The 20547-nt window shown below is 39.5% G+C and overlaps 3 protein-coding genes and 1 non-coding gene across 4 annotated transcripts in view; 1 reads left to right on the top strand and 3 right to left on the bottom strand.

Moving 5' to 3' along the window:
• slc13a2 (solute carrier family 13 member 2) overlaps positions 1 to 4372 on the bottom strand; it is an 8833-nt gene extending 4461 nt beyond the window's left edge. The window contains exons 1-3 of the mRNA XM_013909477.1: positions 3993 to 4372; positions 1372 to 1500; positions 187 to 323 (exon numbers count right to left, since the gene is read on the bottom strand). Of these exons, the coding sequence (XP_013764931.1) occupies positions 187 to 323; positions 1372 to 1500; positions 3993 to 4103 (377 nt within the window). The 5' untranslated portion in view covers positions 4104 to 4372. The remainder of the gene's footprint in view (positions 1 to 186; positions 324 to 1371; positions 1501 to 3992) is intronic.
• A 5441-nt stretch (positions 4373 to 9813) lies between these two features.
• vtnb (vitronectin b) lies at positions 9814 to 15783 on the top strand. Its single transcript, XM_005727889.1, has 8 exons — positions 9814 to 9977; positions 11589 to 11705; positions 11807 to 12022; positions 12544 to 12683; positions 13945 to 14101; positions 14856 to 15014; positions 15097 to 15411; positions 15519 to 15783. The coding sequence occupies exons 1-8, from the start codon at positions 9914 to 9916 to the stop codon at positions 15656 to 15658; spliced, it is 1308 nt and encodes a 435-aa protein (XP_005727946.1). The 5' UTR covers positions 9814 to 9913; the 3' UTR covers positions 15659 to 15783.
• Positions 15784 to 16776: 993 nt separating this feature from the next.
• Positions 16777 to 16850, bottom strand: trnat-agu (transfer RNA threonine (anticodon AGU)). Its single transcript has one exon. It is a non-coding gene; the product is annotated as a tRNA-Thr (tRNA).
• A 61-nt stretch (positions 16851 to 16911) lies between these two features.
• LOC102198031 (homeobox protein SEBOX-like) lies at positions 16912 to 18885 on the bottom strand. Its single transcript, XM_005727888.1, has 4 exons — positions 18792 to 18885; positions 18569 to 18710; positions 18236 to 18411; positions 16912 to 18147 (listed from the first exon to the last, which is right to left on the bottom strand). The coding sequence occupies exons 1-4, from the start codon at positions 18840 to 18842 to the stop codon at positions 17614 to 17616; spliced, it is 903 nt and encodes a 300-aa protein (XP_005727945.1). The 5' UTR covers positions 18843 to 18885; the 3' UTR covers positions 16912 to 17613.
• Positions 18886 to 20547: the final 1662 nt, after the last annotated feature.

Below are 20547 nucleotides of genomic sequence, written 5' to 3'. Positions count from 1 at the left end.
ATCACTGACTGTTTTAGGAGCTTTTTGAGATTAAATAGAAGAAAATACAAAACATTAAACATGTTAACAACACAAAAGCCATATTAAACGCAGACTACTTCAGGCCCGGAAGTAGGATCCGTCACGTCATCACTTAACGACCGGATTCTGAAAGACTTGTAGACTTGTATGTCAAGGCTCTCTTACAGCGATGGACGAACACCAACCAGCAGCAAAACCCGGAGAGCGATTCGTTTATGGAGGTTCCAGTGTTCGACCGCGATGGCCACCAGCAGACCTCCGATGAACAGCATGTTCGAGTCTTTCAGATACTCAATACTGACCTGAAACAGATCACACAGTCGCTAACATTAGCACATGGATCAAAGGTAACCTGTGGACCTACATGTATCATCAAATACGCTTTATGAGCAATAAACGCAAAAAAGCGGGATCAGCAGTGTTACCATGCCAGTAGAAGTATGGCGTAAAAGAAGTGACTGGGGGTCACATCACACTTTCAATAACTGTTGTCCTTTTTAACAGCTATTTTCCACACTAAACTAACTGAAGAGTTTCTTCCCTTGACACTCCTATTTGCTTTCTCATGCGACACACAGTGTTGTATCAACACTTTTTAATTCAAGTTCCTCATAAATGGTCTTTCTGTTCTCAGTTCAATTAAAAAAAAATATCCTAAATTGTATTTAAAATCTCTGATTTTCATTTTATATTCATAAGCAGGAGCAAAATTTTCTTACGTGTGTCAATAACTCAGATTTTTATATAGAATCATTTTAAAAATAAAGACAGTTTTATGTATAAGATACAATATAATAAGATAATAAAATAAATAATAAAAGGTTATGTGGTCCTGAGCAGGTTCTAAAATGATTTAAATAGAAACTCAGAAAAACAGCAACACACAACATTTTACACAGTGTCATTATTAATTAACCAAAACTAAAAACAGAAGCAGTGAGTGAAGTGAAGTACACAATGCCATGAATCAATTTTAACAGTAATAACTTGACGTAATCCTTTTCTGCACAGCTTTATTGGTTTCTCACATAGTTCTGGGGGATTTGGGCCCGGCTCTGTTCAGAAATGGCCTTTCCAAACACTGACGAGCAGCAACAATTGCTTCTCTAAAATCATTGCTCCTTGGCATTGTGTTAACAAACACATCAATGCACCAGACCAACAAACTGGCAAATCTTCTACTTTTTTAGAGGTGCTGATAATCCGTTAATCAAGTTCATTTTATTAGCAGCACCTGGCTGCCACTTACGCTATTATTTCCTGTTGAAGCAGTGAACGTTTTACATTATTGCTGTGTTGTGTTATTAAAATATACTTATGAAGCACAGAAGTGGAAAAAGATGACCCTACATCTCCACCCTTCATGATGCCCATCATAGGAAAGAGGATGACTGGCAGTAAGGCAGTCACAGCCAGAGGCATGCACTCTGTGCACCAGTACAGAGCCATGAGGATGATCGCGTAGCCACATCTGGCTTCCTGTAAACACAGACACATAAATATAACATCACAATCACTAACATGTGATTTGATTACATTTTGTGCAGACGCACACAGAAGCAGAGACCAACCCACAGTTTGCAGCAAAGTGCATACATGGAATTTTCCTTTCGCTTATCTTTTCTTTTTAAAAGGCACCAAGTCTCTATACATGCAGATAGCAGCAACCCTTGATCATAAAACAAACAGTTTGTCGTGTTCACATCTCACAAGATAAGTTTTTATGATCCTCAATAAAAGTTATAAAATCTCTTTAAGCTCCCGACACAAAACATTCCACTGCAGACAAGACACTGATAAAGCTTAAGTTTCAAAAAGATTTCCTAAAACATTATAATAAAACGTACAAAATAATATTTGTGTTATTATCTACTTTACAGTTATATTTTAGACAGCTACACCGTTCTCTTGCAGCTTTTGTGTAATGGAATGCATTGTATATTATAGAAATATTTTTTACTACAAGTCTGTGTATTTAAGCGTTAAATCTCATGTCTACATATTAAATAGAGAGCTCAGGATAATTACAGATAACACAGGCTCTAATTTATTAACAGTAATAGGGGTCATATTGGGTAGTGTAGTTTGAGCCCACCATCTTTATGTGTCTTTAATTGCACTGTAAAGCACAAAGGTTCAGCTGAGCACCACAAAGCCCGCTTTGTTTCTTATCCTTCATACATTAACAGACCACTTCAGCACTTTCAGCAAAAAATGAAGATGATAAAATCAATTTGGTGTTGAATTCAGTTGCAATATGTCAACACATAAGAGATTACATGGCTTGCAGGGATTTTGAGGTGACTGCGTTTAGTAATCATATTAAAAAACTGGCCCTGGATGTCTACGGTATCTTTCGATTAAATCAAGTCTTTCAAAGTGAGAGACGTGGTGACTGAGTTAAGTGCACTCAAAAAATAACCTGCAGACATGTAATGTCACAGCAGCTTATGTTTGTGTCATGATCTTGGGTCTTTTGACCCGGCGTTTTGAGTTTTAGCCTATTTTGATGTTTTTGATTTATGTTTAAGTCCTTTAGGTTTTCTAAGTTCATTTCTACAATGCCTAAGTTGCTGTTATAGTTCATTGTTTTTTAGATTCCCCTTGTTTCTTCTACCCCTGTGTTTAAGTTTCCCTCGCCCTTTATGCGTTTCATGTCTGTGTGTCTTATGTTGTCACGTTCGTGTTTTCATGTCTGGGTTCCATACTTTTTTCTGTTTTACTGTGAGAGTCCCTGTCCTGTATGCAGAGTGTCTATTTTGGCTTCCCCCTTCCCCCTCGTCAGGTCTGATTTGTCCCAGCTGTGTTCCCACCAGTTCCCCATCCTCTCATTATCTTTTTGTGTACTTAAGTCCTTTGTCCTCCTTTGTTCAGGGTCAGGTCGTCTGTTGTCTTTTGCGCCATCTCTCAATGTTCCAGGTATCTATGTATCCATGCCAAGTTTCATTTTTAGGGTTTTTTATGTTTATTTTTAGTTTCCCCAGTTTAGGTTATTGTTTATTCTCATCTTTGTTTGCCTTATGCATTACTTTAGATTTCTCCATCAGCCATGTTAAATGGCTCGCTTTTTGTTAATTCAAGTTTTGTTCCACGTTCCTTTGTGTCTGTATTTGAGTCCAGTATTCACAATACATACAGTCTGTTTCTGCGTACTGTGACAGTTTTGTTATAGACATAAAAATGCAGTCTATTAAAGAAAATCATCAAAACTATATAAGAATATCATCTATGCTTCTCTCCAGACGGCCTGCGTCCTGACATGGGGACATTAAATTTTGGCTTTTTTGCATCTTAAACTTCATTCTGTTCAACAAAGTGTTTCTTACTTTGCTATACAATGTGTTTATTGTGTTGTCCTATAGAAGAAAACTGGTACCACATGAGGCTGTTACAACATTGTAATAACTTCCTCTTCAACGATTTTAAGATTTATCAGGGCCCGAGGTCAGGGAGATTAAAAATGAACCCCAAATAAGAGCCTGGGTATCAGGAGGATAATTGACCAATGTTGTAGTGTGAGTATTTGTTTATTTTTAGAAATAACCATCATTAGTCCACATGTTTTCAGCAGATTCAATAACTGCAACAAGAGAGACATGTTAATAAGTGTGAATAAAACACCTGACTTTAAAAGCTTTTTAGCCCTTGAATTCGAACAACATTCAAACACCATTTATGTTATCCACTACAGACAGACGGACAAACCTAGCCTGTTTAACTGTGATTGACTGCACTTCAAGTAAATTCACTCAGGTGAGAGTGTATAGTTTTAAAGGTGGGCATCAGCGTAGGTCAGTGATCCAACACTTAAATCATAGATTTAAAAATAATTACAAGATCTGTTCTTTAAGAACAAGTGTCAGATTAACTGAACGGGTTATAGCCAAACTTCTCAAATTGCACGTGTACAGATTAGTCTGGTCAGTGAATATAAATCTTTAGCTGTTTTTTTTTTAAACAAATACACTCACCGATGAAGGATAGACGAGAGGCAGAGGAAGGAATACAAGCGGCGTGACGATTATGATGATATAGTTCCTGTGGTGCCACAGAAGATGCAGCACTCTCTCCCAGTTATACATGATGCTCTCAAAAAATGAACTAACAACTGAAATAAACTCTTTCTTTCTAAGTGTTGCAGGTAGGTCAACGCTAACACAAACACTAGTCAGTATGAAGAAGAGGCACAGGGCAGCTGTGGAGCTGAAAACTGAGCTCAGGTGGGTTAACAGTAGAGGTCTGCTCCACAGAAAGTCACTGTGGTAAAGAGAATAAAATCAGTGCAATTTTCTGTCTATATCTCTGGTAGCATATCAAACATTAACTCAAAGAGATCAACATCCTTGACAGAGAAGCAGCTGACACTGTTGGGAAAGAGCAAAAAGTAGCTGTAAAAGCAGAATAAGGGGGAGGGACTGGAGACGGACAGCCAAACAATAGAGAGACTTTATCATGTGAAGGAGTGCAGTTCCAGTAACTTAACCAAAGGTCAATATCTGTGTAAGTTTCACCTGAGATGAATTTCTGAATGATTCAAATTTTTAATAACTGATTCATTAAACAAAGAAGGGAGTTGATGTCAGTTGATGTCAAACAGCACAGCGAGAGATGAGGTGTTTTAACCTAAAATGCACCGATTTTGACAAAAAAACAATCATAGCCTCGCTACAGCCATAATTAGGTTATATGAACATTATTTTATCTCCTGTCTGACTGTTGTTACTGCGTCAGATGTTATTTCTCATTGCTGCATAGCTCATTGTAAGACTAGAAAAGTATTCTAAAGTATGATTTCGTACAGTCAGCAGGTTGCATGTGTCAGAATAGGATAGGAGGAACCCATACTCCTGCATCTGCCCTGTAACAAAGAACAACTTGAAAAAAAAACTCAACGTCTTAAAACAATGAAATCATTCAGTGGATTAAAAGCTTGTGACTGTTGCTGCTGACTTTGCAAAAGTTCTGGCAACCAGGATTTTCTCGTTCAATTGCGACATTGCGATGAGATGTCAACAGCTGTCTAGTTTCTTCCACTTTTTACACTTTTTTTAATATAATTGTTTTTTTTAAAAAAAGGCAAAACGCTGGGAAGTGTGTTGTTTAAGAATAGCATTTAAATTGTAAACCATGTTATCTTAAAATGGCAACCACAACTTTGCCTTTAAACACAAACACTTCCATCTGGGACATTTAACAAACAGTGGCTGGTGATTTTCAAGGAATCCCAGTGAATCTTTGTAAAGACTTTATCACAAAAGTTCTTTGTCTTAAATGAAGATAAATACCTCCCATGACTCAAAAACACCATCAATATACACAGCAACTCAGATTAGAAGCTTATATTAGTCTAAAAACCAGTGATCATATCATGCGATTAATACTCATATATCACTCTTACACAGCACACTGGCATCACTGCAAACTCCCGGTTGTTTTATAAATTACTTATTACTGCAGTTCATATAGGAAGTTCATAAGAGATTGAGGCATAAAACGTCTGTTAAAGACGAACACTTCTATTGATCATAGATGATCATGTTGGTCTAATCTGACTAAATGTTACTGAGGAACGTTCTGGTATTAAACATGATGAAAACAAAAAAAGGGCAAATGTAGTAATTAAAACAAGAAAAAGCAGCCAAAGCAAAAACACTGGGTGACCTTTCTATGTTCATGTACAGCTTAGGAGTTTTAATAATAAAGGCAGTTAATCATTAAAGCAATAGACATAATATAGCATCCACACAGATTAGTGTTTTTTATTTATTGGGTTTACTGAATGATTTATGAAGGGAGTTTGGTTAGAAAGCACACGTACAGATAATCATTGTTTGTGTTTTCCAAATCCTGTATGCAAGAATTTCAGGCTTCTTGAAATTAAAATAGTAATGAAAGGTTCTGCATCCAACTAAGTTTAATCTAACAAAATAACAATCCAAATGTTAGAATTTTAGATTTCCATAATCATTATACATCCTCTGACACCTTTATCAGGTTTGCCGCCTTCAGAACTGCCTTAATTATTTATGACATGGATTCATGTTGGAAATATTCCTCAGATTTTTGGTTCAGACTGACATGATCACACGGTTTCTGCTGCTTTGTTTGCTGCACATCCATGAAATTACTATCTTGCTCCACCACATGTCAAAGGAGCTCTATTGGATTGAGATCTGGTAACTGTGGAACTATGTGAGTAGAGAGAACTCATTGGCAGGTAATAATAATAATAATAATGACAAGAAGAGAAGGGGAAATAAAGGGCGGTTGGGTTGCTGGGGGGTGCTAGGGTGGGATGAGTCAGAGTGATCTTCATTATGAATACTATGGTGTTTCAGTAAGGGAGGGGTAATTAATGCCCATCCACATGACCACACAACATGTTCTTGCATTTTCACCCAAAGAACTACTTCTTGCTGAATAGTTTCTCTCTCTCTCTCTGAGCCTAAGCGATGATTGTGTGAGGAAAATCCCAGGATATCATCAGGTTCTGAAATACTCATGCCAGTCCATTTAGCACCAACAACCATGAGATGTTGAAAGTTTCTTAAATCATCTTTTCTTCTCCTGTTCCGCTGCTCAGTTTGAACTTCTGCAGGGCATCATGACCCCATCTACACCCATCTACATGCCTAAATGCACTGAGTTGGTCCCATGTGATTAGCTAATAGATATTTGAGTTAATGAGTGAGTCGCTTTGCTGCTGTTTTGTTTTTTTTTGTTTTTTTACTGCCTGAAATTAAAGAACAAGACTGAGCTGAACATTGCGTCTGTACTGTTTTTATGACTGTTCTGTAATGAAAAGCTCAAAGGTTTTAAAGAGCCAACCTCTTTTTTCCAATAATGAACAGAAGAGCTGACTTGTACATGGACCGGATTAATATTTGACACCAAAAGAGACCAACTGATAAAAACTGTCTGGATTTAGATGTTCTGTCACTCTCACAAAATCCTTATTTGTTGGTCACACTTTGTGATGAATCATTACTCATTAAAGGTGCAATTTGAGAGAAAACCCACTGTAAAGACCTCTAAACAATCAGCACCCAGCTTTATGGATGAAGTGCCTCCAATTGTAATAAGGCTGTTCTGCCAGTACAATTTAGTCATACTGATAAGATAACAACATGCATCCTGAAAACAGTGCAAATGTCGAATATAACTTACATAACAAACTAATATTTACTATTAGTGCTATAAAAATCACACTTTTATTCTATCAAGATTACCTTGGAAACGCCATTGCACTGCATTTTGATGTTATAGTGCCAGTACAATAATAATCAAGTCATATAATGTTAATTTGTTTTTCTGCACAGACCAGAGAACATTTCTACACCTGCTCTCATTACAGTCATGGTTTAAACATCACTAAAAGAAGAATCTGGACCATTATTATATGAGGGCAGCATCCACTTACATTTAAGGAGGGCTATATAAATATGATCTGTTTTATGTTTGATCAGTGTAGAACTCACAATTCAATATTGTTGTGACTGAGTGCTTTTTAAGGGGACTTTGCATCCTGTATATAAACACCTTTCCCATCTTTTGGCATATTAGCAACAATAGGAGCGAACAGAGGTACCTTCCACTTTACGCTCCCGTGAAACAAATCTGTGCATTTACTTGTTTAGTTATTTTTGAAACATTGTCTTTTATATCAACGTCACAACTAAAGTTATTACCTTGAGTTTCATTGTTTTATTTGTCCTGCTGTTAATTTCAGGGGTTCTGCCAGATGTGTGCATTTCAGTTGATTATACTTTTACAACCATCAGCCAGAAAATTCAGGCTTCTGAGTCTTTAACATACTGCATGCTGTCCTTACTTCTGTCTCTACTGGCACTTGACAAGTTTGAATAAATAATAAATGGTAAATGGTCATCGAGGCAGACAAAAGCATTTTTTTATAGTGACAGCATGCAGGGTTTAGCAATAATAGTCAAATTTGTCAAAAAGGAAGTTCTGTGTCTCCGCAGGAGCCCATTTTAGGTCCAATCTTCTTCTTCTTCATATATTTATTCTCCTTATAGTCTCTGTTATGTTTAAAATTTTATGCTGATCACACACAGATATATCGGCCTCGTAGATCATCTGACCCTCCGCGGTACACTGAGCTCTCTGAATGGCTGCCTTTGCAAAGTGTTTTTCATACTTTTATTTCCTCACACCGAGATTACTGCAACAGGCTGTTTATTTGCCTGAGCCAAATAAATCTATTGAATGACTGCAGACTGCCAGGATTTTAACTAGACCAAAGAGATGGCATCGTATCACTCCTGTTTAGGCATGTTTACATGTTCTCCCAGAATGTTTTTTAATTGACTTTAAGAGTTCACCTCTTATTAGAATGTGCAGCACGTACCTTTAAATCCGCAGGCAGAGGTCTTTTATTTGTTCTAGGCGTCCAGCTAAAACCTAAAGAGGACAGAGCATTTGCAACAAGGTGCCTGAGGAAATCCGATCTGTTGCAGTCAGTCACTTCCTTTAAGTCATGTCTTAAAGCGTCCTTTTTTTTAAAGGCTTTCAATGATTTTAAGTTTTACATTTACTTACAGTTTCTTTTTTAGTCCCTACATTTGTTACTTTTGCTTTTTTTATTTTTAAGTCTGCACTATGTGTCTTATTTTACCTTCCTTCTAAATTCCTAAACCTAGATTTTTTTGTCATGATAAACTCCGGGAGGTTGTTTTCTGTCAGACTGGCTGCAGGCTTTTCAATCAGGCTCATGGAGTTGCACTACATCAGAGGAAGTAGAAAAGTCAGCAAGCAGTCCAACACTTTGCTGCTAGATCCCGAAATAGATCTTTGTGGATTAGGTTCGGCACACTTTCTGTGGTTTTTCGGATTTGCTTAGTGATCTTGTTAATTGGACTCAAGAGCAACATAAGAACTGCCAGTGATAAAAGCTGCACTGATAATCAAAGTCCACACATGGACTGTTTTTGCTGCACTGCATGAAGGATGAGTACATTCCTAAATGCCATGGATTTCCTTATTGTTTGGGCAGTTTAAATATTGACCTAAATTACCAACTTTCTTCAGCTGCGACTTTGTTCGTTTTAAACCTTAAAGAAAAAACTATTTTTTAAAACTCCTTTCAAATCTTTTAATGTTTAACAAATACCCGGAAACTTCAAGGCTAGCGATAAGGACGCATTAATATTGCTATAATCTGTCTGCCAGCTGACTACCTTGTTCCGTGGTGTTGAGTTTAGTCATCAACTCCCATCTTTTGTTCATAATCCAAACTGGAAAGGAGGGAATCCACAGGTTTCACCTGCATTTTTTCTTCTTCTCAGGGCTTAATTGGGGAGAAAAAGTCATTGTCTGTGTTTAAGGATCAATAGAGAAAAAAGACAGGCCTAATGTTACAATGTTTGAGCTTAGATATTATCCTAAATTTGCCCGGAAATTAAAAATACAGTGCACACACTTACTTTATGACTCAAGAGACACCTTCAGTTTTTAGTTGAGTTTGTAATTCTGTGTTTTAACTATTTTCATATTGAGAAGCATCCAGATAAACCTATAATTAATAACATTTTCATAAAGTAAATTTAAGTTATTATAAAATTATACTGGGTGTTTACTAAATAAAATCAAATTAAAGCCATAAAGTGTTCATGTTTCTGGTCTGTAGCATGTTTCTAGGACAGATTGGACAGAGATCAGCTTAATGATTATCAGAGTATTGACCAGTCAGGACAGCAGAAGCCTGGGGGGTCAACAGCCTCTGAAAAATATCTATTGATCAGCTGCACACAGTACTAAACCCCAAAGTGGGGCACCCAGCTCAAACCCAGCTAGTGGTTTAGGTTAGTAAGCAGGATTTTAGAATAGTACACCTTCAGAGTTTTAGTTTGGGGGATTTTTGCTGTGAGCCGACATGAAGCCAGCGGTAGTTCTGCTGGGCCTCGTCCTGTTGTTGGACACCGCCTTTGCTGCAGAAGGTAAAACTTTAACATTTTTGATGTGCAGTTTGTATTATTGTTGATAGCAGTTGTAATTATTAGACATAATAGATCATATTTTTAAGTTTTGTATAATGTCTTGACTTTGATGTGTAGCTACTGATGTATGAAACAAAATGTACTATATTGTCAGAAACATTTGCTCATTGACTTCACACATATATGAACTTGAGAGACATCCCATTCCTAATCCATGTGGTTTATTATGATGTCGCTCCACCCTCTGCAGCTATAATATCTTCAACTCTTCTGGGAAGGCTTTCCACAATGTTAGCAGTGTTTATGGGGATTTTTGAGCATTCTTCCACAAGCATATTTGTCAGGTTAGGCACTGATGTTGGATGACAGGCCAGTCGAGTTCTTCCACACCAAGCTCGCACATCCATGTCTTTATGGATCTTGCTTTGTGCACTGGCGCGCAGTCATGTTGGAACAGAAAGGGACCATCCTGAAGCATGAAAATGTCCAAAATGTCTTAGTGAGCTGAAGCCTTAAGAGTTACTTCGACTGGAACTAAGGAGCTGAGCACAACGCCTGAAAAACAACCGTCACACCATAATCCCCTCTCCACCAAACTTTACACTTGACACAATGCAGACACATACCGTTCTCCAGCAACCACCAAACCCAGACTCGTCCACCAGAATGAGAAGGATGATTCTTCACTTTGGAGAACACGTCTCCACTTCTCTAGATCGAGTGGGGGCGTGGTTTAAACTACGTTTGGTGATGTAAGGCTTGGATGCAGCTGCCATGCAAGATGGGACATACTTTTGGCAGTATAGTGTATATTAGTAGTTTATCCTGGTGTTTTCTTAGAGGTTTGTTTTATTGTTTTTAATTTCTAATTAAATCTTTTTATTCTTGGACTCTACTGAAAATGCTTTGAATGACTCAGTTTTAAAATATCCTTCTTTATCTCAGACTTCCAGTTTATCCCCTCTCTGAAACATGCTCCTCTCCCTTTATTTAATTCATCTTTCTTCCAATTGGCTGCCTTATGCATACAGAATGTTTGAACGGGAGGTGAATCGAGCTTTTGTACTATAAGCCAGAGCTGTGTGACATCACACAGAGCCAAGAGTGAAAAAATGGTAGAAATAGAGCAGCCTGAGCTTGCAGGGACGATATATAGCATCCATTATTCCACACCATAATCAATGAAAGAATCCCTGTCATAGGCTGATAGGTGGGAACATGTTTTTAGTAACTGTAACTCGTGTTTTACACACTTTCCCCTTTAAATATCTAAATGAATTGATTTCAATGACTCTTTGAACCCAAAACACAATTTTGTTGCTTCCCTCTTATTCGTGTCCCAATTCTTCAAATTCAGTTCACCTTGGTAAATAACTGTAAATATTTCAAACGTTGACAATGTGAAATATTTTATTTAGTGATGAATTAGGAAGAATCTAATCCTAACTTTATATCCTATCTTTCTGATAATGCATCTGGATTGTTTTACAGCTGGTGCGTTTAAACGAGTAAAGGGTCTGATTACTTCTAGTTTCACTGATTATTGAATGGTAAACTCAGACCAGGTCTACACGCTGCATGATATCTCACACTAAAACTACTTTCCCACAGAGTCCTGTGCAGGTCGCTGCGGCTCCTTCAGCCCACAGAGCAAATGTCAGTGTGACTCCATGTGTGTGTATTATGGAAGCTGCTGTGGGGACTTTTACACCATCTGCCCCAGAAAAGGTCAGTGCTGTGCTGTGTGACAGTTTCACTAACGAGTCAGCTTGAATTTTCTTCTCCTTTGAAACGTCACCATCTGACAAAACCTCATGTTCTACCTTCAGTTTCTCGAGGTGATGTCTTTGAGGAACCACTGGAAGAGACGAGCCCGAGCACAGCAACTTTTATGCCAACCTCAGACACAGTTATACCGACTGTCACACCCAATGTCACACAGGGGCCCACACTACTACCGGTGGATCCTGATGCCATGCCCTGCAGTGGGCGGGCATTTGATGCTTTTCTGCAGCTGAAAAATGGATCAATCTATGCTTTTAGAGGTAATCCTGATCACATAAGAGGACAGTTTACTTCTACTTCTACTTTTACTTTTGTTACTTTGTTGCCATTGTGTAATGTCTCTCTTTTTAATTTCCTTAATTATTCAGCAATGCTGTTTTTTCCAATACAGAGAGGAGAAAGTTATAATCAGAAGATGCAGAATTGATACCGTGCCTAAAAGTGTAGATTATAGTAAAAACTAATGTTAATAGCTTAAAAGATCCAAACATTAAAGAAAAGGAGGGAAAGCCTTTTCAATTTCATCCAAAATTAAAATAAAAATGATAACAATTGTTTGAGGAAAGTAAATGCTGAAGGAGCTTTTGCTCAATGAAAACAGAATGTGTTTCTTTAAAAAGTAAACGATAAATGGGTACATATTTGCAGTCATTTTGAACACAGACCCAAAATCAGACTTGAGTACCCATTCGTGGAAACTTTGTGGATTATCCTGCTGCAAGATTTGAAACTCTTTGAATGCTGATGTAAACACTGATCCAGAGCCTGCTCTTCCTCGTAGGTGTATATTTCTTTGAGCTGGATGATAAGTCCATCCTTCCTGGTTACCCCAAACTCATCGAGGACGTTTGGGGAATCAGTGGACCCATCAGTGCTGCATTCACACGTATCAACTGCCAGGGGAAATCCTACATCTTTAAGGTATAAGCTGCTATATTTCTTTGTGATGAGGTACACAAAAGGCTCCACCTCACATAAATGTGTGTTTTTTTTTGTGGTGTGCATGTGTTTTCATGTTTAATTGAGCTACATTTATTGTTTATTCTTTTAAGCCTCTGAAAATTCAAAATGAGTGCCTACAGTTGTAAAAGCCATTGTTTTAAACCGTTTCTCTGTAACTGCGAAATACTCAAACAGTGACTCTGTTGCGTGCAATCATTCAGATCAAATACACTATCCAACATTATGGCAGAAATAATGCTCTTCAGCCCCACACTGGCATGAGTGTTGCTACAAAATGGTGTCGCTTCATTACTCATAATATTGATCTGTTTCCTTATTGATTCGGTTATTTGTACAGTGCATATGAAGAAGAATTGTGCATTTTTTTTCTTGCTATACCCTGCCAGTGGTCTTCAGCTGGATAAAATGGAGTAACCTTACAAAAAAAACATAAGAAACGTGGAGAGAAAGCGGTGTTCTTCTCAACTAACTAACAAAAGTTGTTAATTATGCAAAGTATTAGCAGTATTTTATATTAGGGATGAGCTCTGGGCCTCTTCTTGTTTGCAGGGGGATGCACACTGACAGATGAGGTCAGGCAGGCGTCTCTATGGACTCTATGCAGATGAGATTGTGATCTATAGTGAGAGTAGAGAGCAGGTGGCGGTATGAAGACGAATTAAAGTCAGTAGAAGCAAGATGAAATATGTGTGTGAATGAGAGGAGATTTAAGCGCCTGGGGTCAACAATCAAAAGTAAAAGACGGTGCACAATAGAGGTGAAGAAGAGACAGGGTGGCAGGGTGGAGTGGGTGGAGATGAGTGTCAGGGGTGATTTGTGACTGAAGTGTAGCAGCATGAGAAAGAGGGAATGTTTAGAAGATGGACCTGCTGTGATATTTGGTTTGGAGGCAATGGTGAAATGAGTATATCAGAGGCAGTTGGAGAGGCAAGGCTGAGTTGGTTTGGACATGTGCGGTGGGGGGATAGTGGAAGATGGTGAAGATGGAGCTTTAAGGCACCAAATTACTGGATGTAGTGATAGAGGACGTGCAGATGATTGGTGGGACAGAGGATTGACTGAGATGTTTGCAGCGACCCCTAAAAAGAAGAAGAAGATGATGATTAGGAATGTTTCAGACTTCAAACCTTCTTTAGGGAGAGTAGTCTGTTGCCCTCATTAACACTCCTTCGCAGCGGTATCCTCAAACTTCAATGCTCTGGGCTCCATTTTCTCTCAGGGGAACCAGTACTGGAGATTTGATGGTGACGTCCTGGATGAGGACTATCCACGGCTTATTTCAAACGGCTTTGATGGCATACCAGATGAGATCGATGCTGCGTTTGCCATACCAGCACCAAGTCACCGTGGCAAGGAGAAGGCCTACTTCTTCAAAGGTATTTGTACTAATGGGTGATAATGTTTTTTATCATATACAAGTACAGCAGGGGTTTCTAAGTGTTGCTCGTGATCTGATAAAACTAAGGAAGATGACTTTGCATGTGAATATATAATTGCTTTTACAAGAATAGGGAAGTAGCACCCTATCACACAAAACAAGCAAATTAATAAACAAAGTTGTTTTCATGTTTTTTTGGGGGGGGGTTGCTTCATTTTGTTAATAATTAGTTAAGGAGCTGAATACGTACTTACTTATATTGTAAATATTTTACATTTTTAGGAAATGTTTAACCCACCACATTTATCTGAAAGTCAAGTTATTTTGTCTGTACTTGATAAAGTTACCCTTAACTTTACCCTTAAAGTGATGACTTCAAACAGAGCACTGCTATATTCGTTTATTATTTTAATACAGTGTCTTCACTTGTAACATTTGGTGCTTTTCCTTCTACACTTCACCTCTAAAGCAAAATTTCCTTGCATCATCATTTCACGGCAAGTTGTAAAGACGAGCAAGTTATAAAGAGCAGTCTGATGACACCCAGTGGAGCACAGAGGTTAACGTTTTCAGAAAAAGCAGTTAGAGGCAAAGCAAAGAGTTAGAGTTACAGAATCTGATGGAAGCAAATGCAGGTGGCAAGGTTTTATCTGCATTTGTATATCATTAAAAATGTATCGGCAACTCCACAGCCTCGTTGTTTCTCTCTCATCGAGTAAAATCCTGAAATCTGATTTTTCTCTTTTCTTCAGGGGACCGGTATTACCAATATGAGTTCAAGCACCAGCCTTCCCACGAGGAGTGCATCCAGATGAGCAGGTCCTCCCCTTCTGTGCTGTTCACACAATACACAGACCTCTTCTGCGATAACGCATGGGAGGATCTCTTCACTGAGCTCTTTGGAGGATCCTGTAAGGACCTTGGTCTCTTTATGCTTGTCTGTTTCAGATTTTTTTTTTCTTATTCTCCATCTGCATGACTTTTGTATTTTAGCAGTTACCAGTTCCCAAACAGGCCCTTGGTTCATCAGCAGGGATTGGCGGGGTATTAGGCCCGTTATAGATGCTGCCATAGTGGGGCGAGTCTACACCACTCCCAAACCAACTTCACCTCCGACCGCAAAGAAGTGGAAGAGTCAGAGGAAGAGGCCCAGTAAGAGGCGTGGACAGCGAAGAAGGCAGAGTCGCCACGATGACTTTTGGTTCTATGATTTGTTCGACCTCGGTGATTACAGTGACAGCTCTGAAGAGAGCATCATGCAGGAGTACCAAAGCACCCCCGTTCAAAATGTGTACTTCTTCAAGAAGGGTAAATCAGCCTGAAAAAAAAATGAGTCAAAATCCTTCCAAAAACAGCTCTTTATTCTTCCTTAACACCTTTTGGTTTGTGTGTTTCCTTTTTGTTTTTAATATCAGATAAGTACTACAGAGTGGATCTGCAGACAAAACGCGTGGATGCCACTTACCCTCCCTATCCTCGATCTATCGCAAAGTACTGGCTGGGCTGCAAGCATGAAGCTGCTGCACCTGATGCATCAAGGGCAGAAAAAAGATAAATACTTGTCTTGACTATTACAATATGGGGCTAATGATGACAACACCTTTGACCCTTGCATGTAGTTCAGGATAGACACCTCTCCAATGGCCTCTTAGGTGGATACACTGAAATTATTCAAAATTAATAAACTTTACATTTCAGTGCTTGAGTGCTTTGATATTTTTGACCACATGGCAGAGATTACACACACACACACATCTAATGTGATCTGTAGCCATGCATCATGTCTACATGCCCAAACTCAACACCCAGCCTTTATCAGCGTTATCAGTGGGAGAAATGTTTCACCACTCATCCATCTTAGCTTACAGCAGATTTGCTCAATCTTTTAAAGACTAGTTTCATACTGACCTAAAATAACACCATATATATATATATATATATTTATATTTAAAAAAATAACTTCAAGTTGTAATAAAGTTATGCAAATAGCCACTCATTTACAGAGTTAGGGAATGGCTGCTGTCACAGCATTAGAAGATGGTGAAAGATTTACTCCTTGGTTCAGTTGCGGTTCCTTTTACACATAAATTAGGGCAGATGTAATGTTTATAAGCTTAGGGAAACCTGCAGACTGAAGAGGTCACTTTCCTCCCCCTGAAAATGCTGTATCTAGTGGGACTGAATCAACCTTTTGGGGTAGCCTGACCTGGTTTTTACAAATGCAACATACAACTGAATATGCGCGCACACATACAGGCCTCTGTTCAGTGAATTCATGAGTATCCCTACAAGAGGCTGCCGTAATCCTGTGCTGACCTCTTCAGGTGGGGGGGAAAAAAAAAAAAAAAAAAAAAAAAAGCACCCTCTATTGGGCAATAGGCCGGTACAAGGGAAAATATATCAAAATAAATACAATAAAAAGCTGTGTTACAACTTTGAAAAGGCATTAGGAAATTTGTATTAAGGTTTAAGTAATTTATAAACCACTACAGATGTTTTTAACATAACCTGATATTATCGAACTGTGCATCAGTGGGAAAAAACAAAAAAACCAAATACACACTCCCTTGAGGTTGTTTAAAAATGAATAAAAATCTGATTTGCGTCAGTGACGCAACATTTAATGTTACGGGAGTGTTTAAAAGTTTACTTTAATCAAAACAGAAAATAAAAAGGCACCGCTGGGATTCGAACCCAGGATCTCCTGTTTACTAGACAGGCGCTTTAACCAACTAAGCCACGGCGCCACGTGATTCCTGACCTCAAGAAGAGTTTATGAATGATAACACACAACCTGAGAGACTCGTTCAGGATACATTTATTAGTAAAAAGTACGTTATGTACATAACATTGTTAATAGTAATATGCATTTTATTTACATTAGAGATCTCCACGGCCTGCCATGAAAATCGTGAAATATACCCCCCCCCCCCCGAAAAAGGCGATCTGGTCATTCGTGTCCCATTTCCCCGTCACAATAGTTGGCATACCTTGTAACAAAACTCTGGTACCGAGTTTCAGTTGGAAACAAGTGCGTCTCATTTACTTTTTTCCCGGGACTCCGCTGAAGCCCACTCAGCAAGGACAGCTTTGACTCAAGTGCTAAACGTTATCTTTGCAACCCCATCCAAAATATAAACAAACTATGTGCAAAAAGGACATGTGAAATCATCTGATGTGCATCATACTGGTGTTTCTTAAATAGATAACGAATAGCACAAGTCACAGTTACCACCTCCCCAAGGTAGACTCGGCACCTTTGTCCAAAAAAAAAAAAAAAAAAAAAAAAATGTTAGCGCAACACTTTGAAAGACCGCGACATCACTGAATGGGTGCACTAGTGGAGGCCACCACGGCAACTGGCGACACAGCGTGGACGTATGGGTGTGAAAACGGATACACTGATGTAGCAGACATCCTGCTGCAGGCTGGCTCGTAGCTGTTACACAAACGGACGTGTTGTTGGACGTGGACCCATTCATGTCGTGGTCTTCAATATGTTGCTCTCAGTTATGCCAAAAGATAGTCAATCATTGAGCTGTCCAAGCTGGGCAGACTGGGGACCATCAGGTCCTGGAAGCACAGATCCGACAGGTCGGCCAGGGTCTCTATAGAGCTGGAGAGAGCCTGGAGGCCTTGCCGACTCTGGATGTCTTCCTTGTGGACAGGATGGCCACGTTCTGCTGGCTGTACCCCCCGTGCATTGAGAAAAGCTTCAAAGTCCTCTGGTAAATCCAACTCATCCAGCCCTTCGTATGGAAACACGTCTTGGCAGTAGCTGGTGAAGTCCTGGGATTGGTGGCAAAAGATTTGGGGAACGTCTGGTGACTTGGTCTGGATGTCCAGGATTGACGAGAGCCTGGTGGACTGAGGTAGACTGGGCACCCAGTAGTCTGTTGGAGACGCAAGGCTGGGACTAGGAGGTGGCGGAGAAGCCACCTGAGGAGTGCACGGTGTCTTGTGACTGACCTGTGAAGGTTTGGTGGCTCCTCGAGTTGATTTCTTAGTCTTGAAGAAGCGTGCGCGCCGATTTTGAAACCAAACCTGAAGAAAATTGAGAATTACATGAAACTCTTAGTCAACAAAACAAGTGTACGTTGTCTAAATTAGCCTTAGGTCGCACGTGTCCTACCTGAATTTTAGACTCCGGTAGTCCAGTTAGAGTGGCCAGGGTTTTCCTTCCATTGATATCCGGGTAGGGTGTAGCAGAGAAGGCCCTCTCCAGCTGGCTCAGCTGCGCCTTGCTGAATATTGTGCGCTTCCGGCGGCACTTTGTCTTCGAGTTGATCGTGTATGGAACATGGTGCACTTTAGAGGGGGGGCAAAACGTTTTGTTAAAACTGACAATTACATTTTAAATGCAGAAATTAATTTGCAGAGTCAACAGCCCACAGATTTATACAGATGTTTGGCCTCAAACTATATCACATTTTAAATGTGCAAATATAAATACATGTCCACCTACCCGTGCTGGAGCGCTGTGCCGACCCGTTGTTGTTGCTGTCAGTCAGTGCATCAGGCCATAACTGCTCCGAGAAAAACGTGATGATCTCAGAAACATTACCGCTGGTAAAATCCATCCCGCACGCTGTGTCCGAAGCACGCAGCTAAAAGGGGAAATAAGTTTCCGTGAGTGAGTCCCAGACACTTCTCCAGTGAGCAGGCATGATGTCAGAGGGATTTTATACCCGAGTTCTGCAGACACAACACGACCCCCTGCGTGGCATCCTCTTGCACATCACAGACGCGATCGGGCTTTGCGAACGCGTGGCTTTGATGTGCTGCTCACCTGTTAATGGCTGTCTGGATAATAGGTGTCTGTTTGATCCCCTATGGCCCGTTAATGGGCCCCGTTTAGACCAGAGAGACAGCTTGTCTTCAGCTGCGGACAACGAGATGCTCCAGAAACCTTAAAATGGAAAGATGAATCAAAGACACCCGCAGGTGAAGAAATAAACTTATCGTGGGCGTGTTTTCTTTCATTTTAAGATCATTTTCGAAGCAAGACACTCTGATTTTATGGCAACTATTTTGGCCTGAAATTATAAACACATGTGTTACTAATCAACAGCGGGGAGGGGGGCAAATTAAAATGATTGAAAACACCTTGAAGCGGCTGCTCTGATCCGGGTCTAGTTTTGTTTTTAATAGTGCCCGTAATAATGATATTCATGAACGTATACAGTGTAAGGCATCCGCACTACGAGGAGCGAAGCGACACCGGCACTGTTTTATTGATTTGAAGCTCCAGTCTGCGGCACATCCTCCACCGCGCGCCGCCTCCTGGTGCGCATGAAAGCGCGCAGTGGAAGCGTATTGGAGAAGTTGTGGGAGTGACGCTTCTGTCAGCTATAATGTGTGAAGGTGACAAATCAGGCTACTTTTTTTCCCACCCCTTTCTTCGTTGTCGGTTGTGTTTCCACCGAACGAGACATCAAAACACCGGATCACTCGTAGTCCTTTTCAGCCAGTTCCCAGGCGAGTGCCAGACTCGCAGCTCCTTCACAAACAGACAGAAACGGGCTGCATGTATTAAATTACAACACGTCCACTGATTTTGCTTATAAGCAGATTTTTTTGAATGCTACAATATATTTTGTAGAGGCTGCATGAAATAAAAATTAGCCTACTTGAACTGAGACGGCGGCCTTGTTGATTGGGTCAAATTAGCTGTGAAGTACTCTACGTTCACCCTCTCTCCAGAGAACAATGCGCCATTAAAAAGATCATAAGCCAAGCTCACGTGATTTGATTAAATGCAATAACATAACAGATGCAGTCGAAGAGGTCCCAGCAAACTGTGGAGTACAAAGAGTGGCCTGTGTTTGTGTGGGACAAGTTTGTAATGCTGGGAAGTGGTCTGAAAAATGAAGGTGGTAGAAGAAACATTTTCAGTTCCACGAATGGCTCAGGAAAGCTCAGACTGTTTGTTGTTGTTGTTTGTTTGTTTTGTTTTTAGTAAAGAAAACTCTTGATGCATTTAAATCTGCCACGTCCAAGTGTAACCGCGACAGTGTCTTCAATAAAAATAAAACTGCACAGAAAGGATTAAAAGCTTCCTGCAAACACAAACTGCTGTTAGGAACACTTTGGTTTTAGATCACGGCCTAAAAATATGCAGCTACACAGTTTAAGCGTATGGAAGATAAATGCACTGTTTTATGAAAATGCAACTTTTTAAATGCTTTCTGTATGTAAATAGTGACATAAAATTAAGTCGAGTGTTTTCTGTTCAAATTGTTACCAGTAATCGATAATTAACTGATTAATTTGTATTTCAGATAATAACCTTTAGGTTTCACTGTAATGAAGATAGATTTGCATATATCTTATTAAACAACGCTTCATATAAATATTCTCCCCCAAAATGAAAATACTATGAATAATGAGAGGAAGAAGAAACTATATGAAAACTGCCTTCCTGTGGCTTCTGTCACAGCTTTT

The sequence above is a fragment of the Pundamilia nyererei genome, unplaced genomic scaffold (assembly GCF_000239375.1).
Source record: "Pundamilia nyererei isolate P.nyererei 1_Seehausen unplaced genomic scaffold, PunNye1.0 scaffold00026, whole genome shotgun sequence".
In the NCBI taxonomy this organism is placed as follows: Eukaryota; Metazoa; Chordata; class Actinopteri; order Cichliformes; family Cichlidae; genus Pundamilia; species Pundamilia nyererei.
The sequence above is the reverse complement of the archived record's forward strand: the minus strand, read 5'-3'. Positions and strand labels throughout refer to the sequence as shown.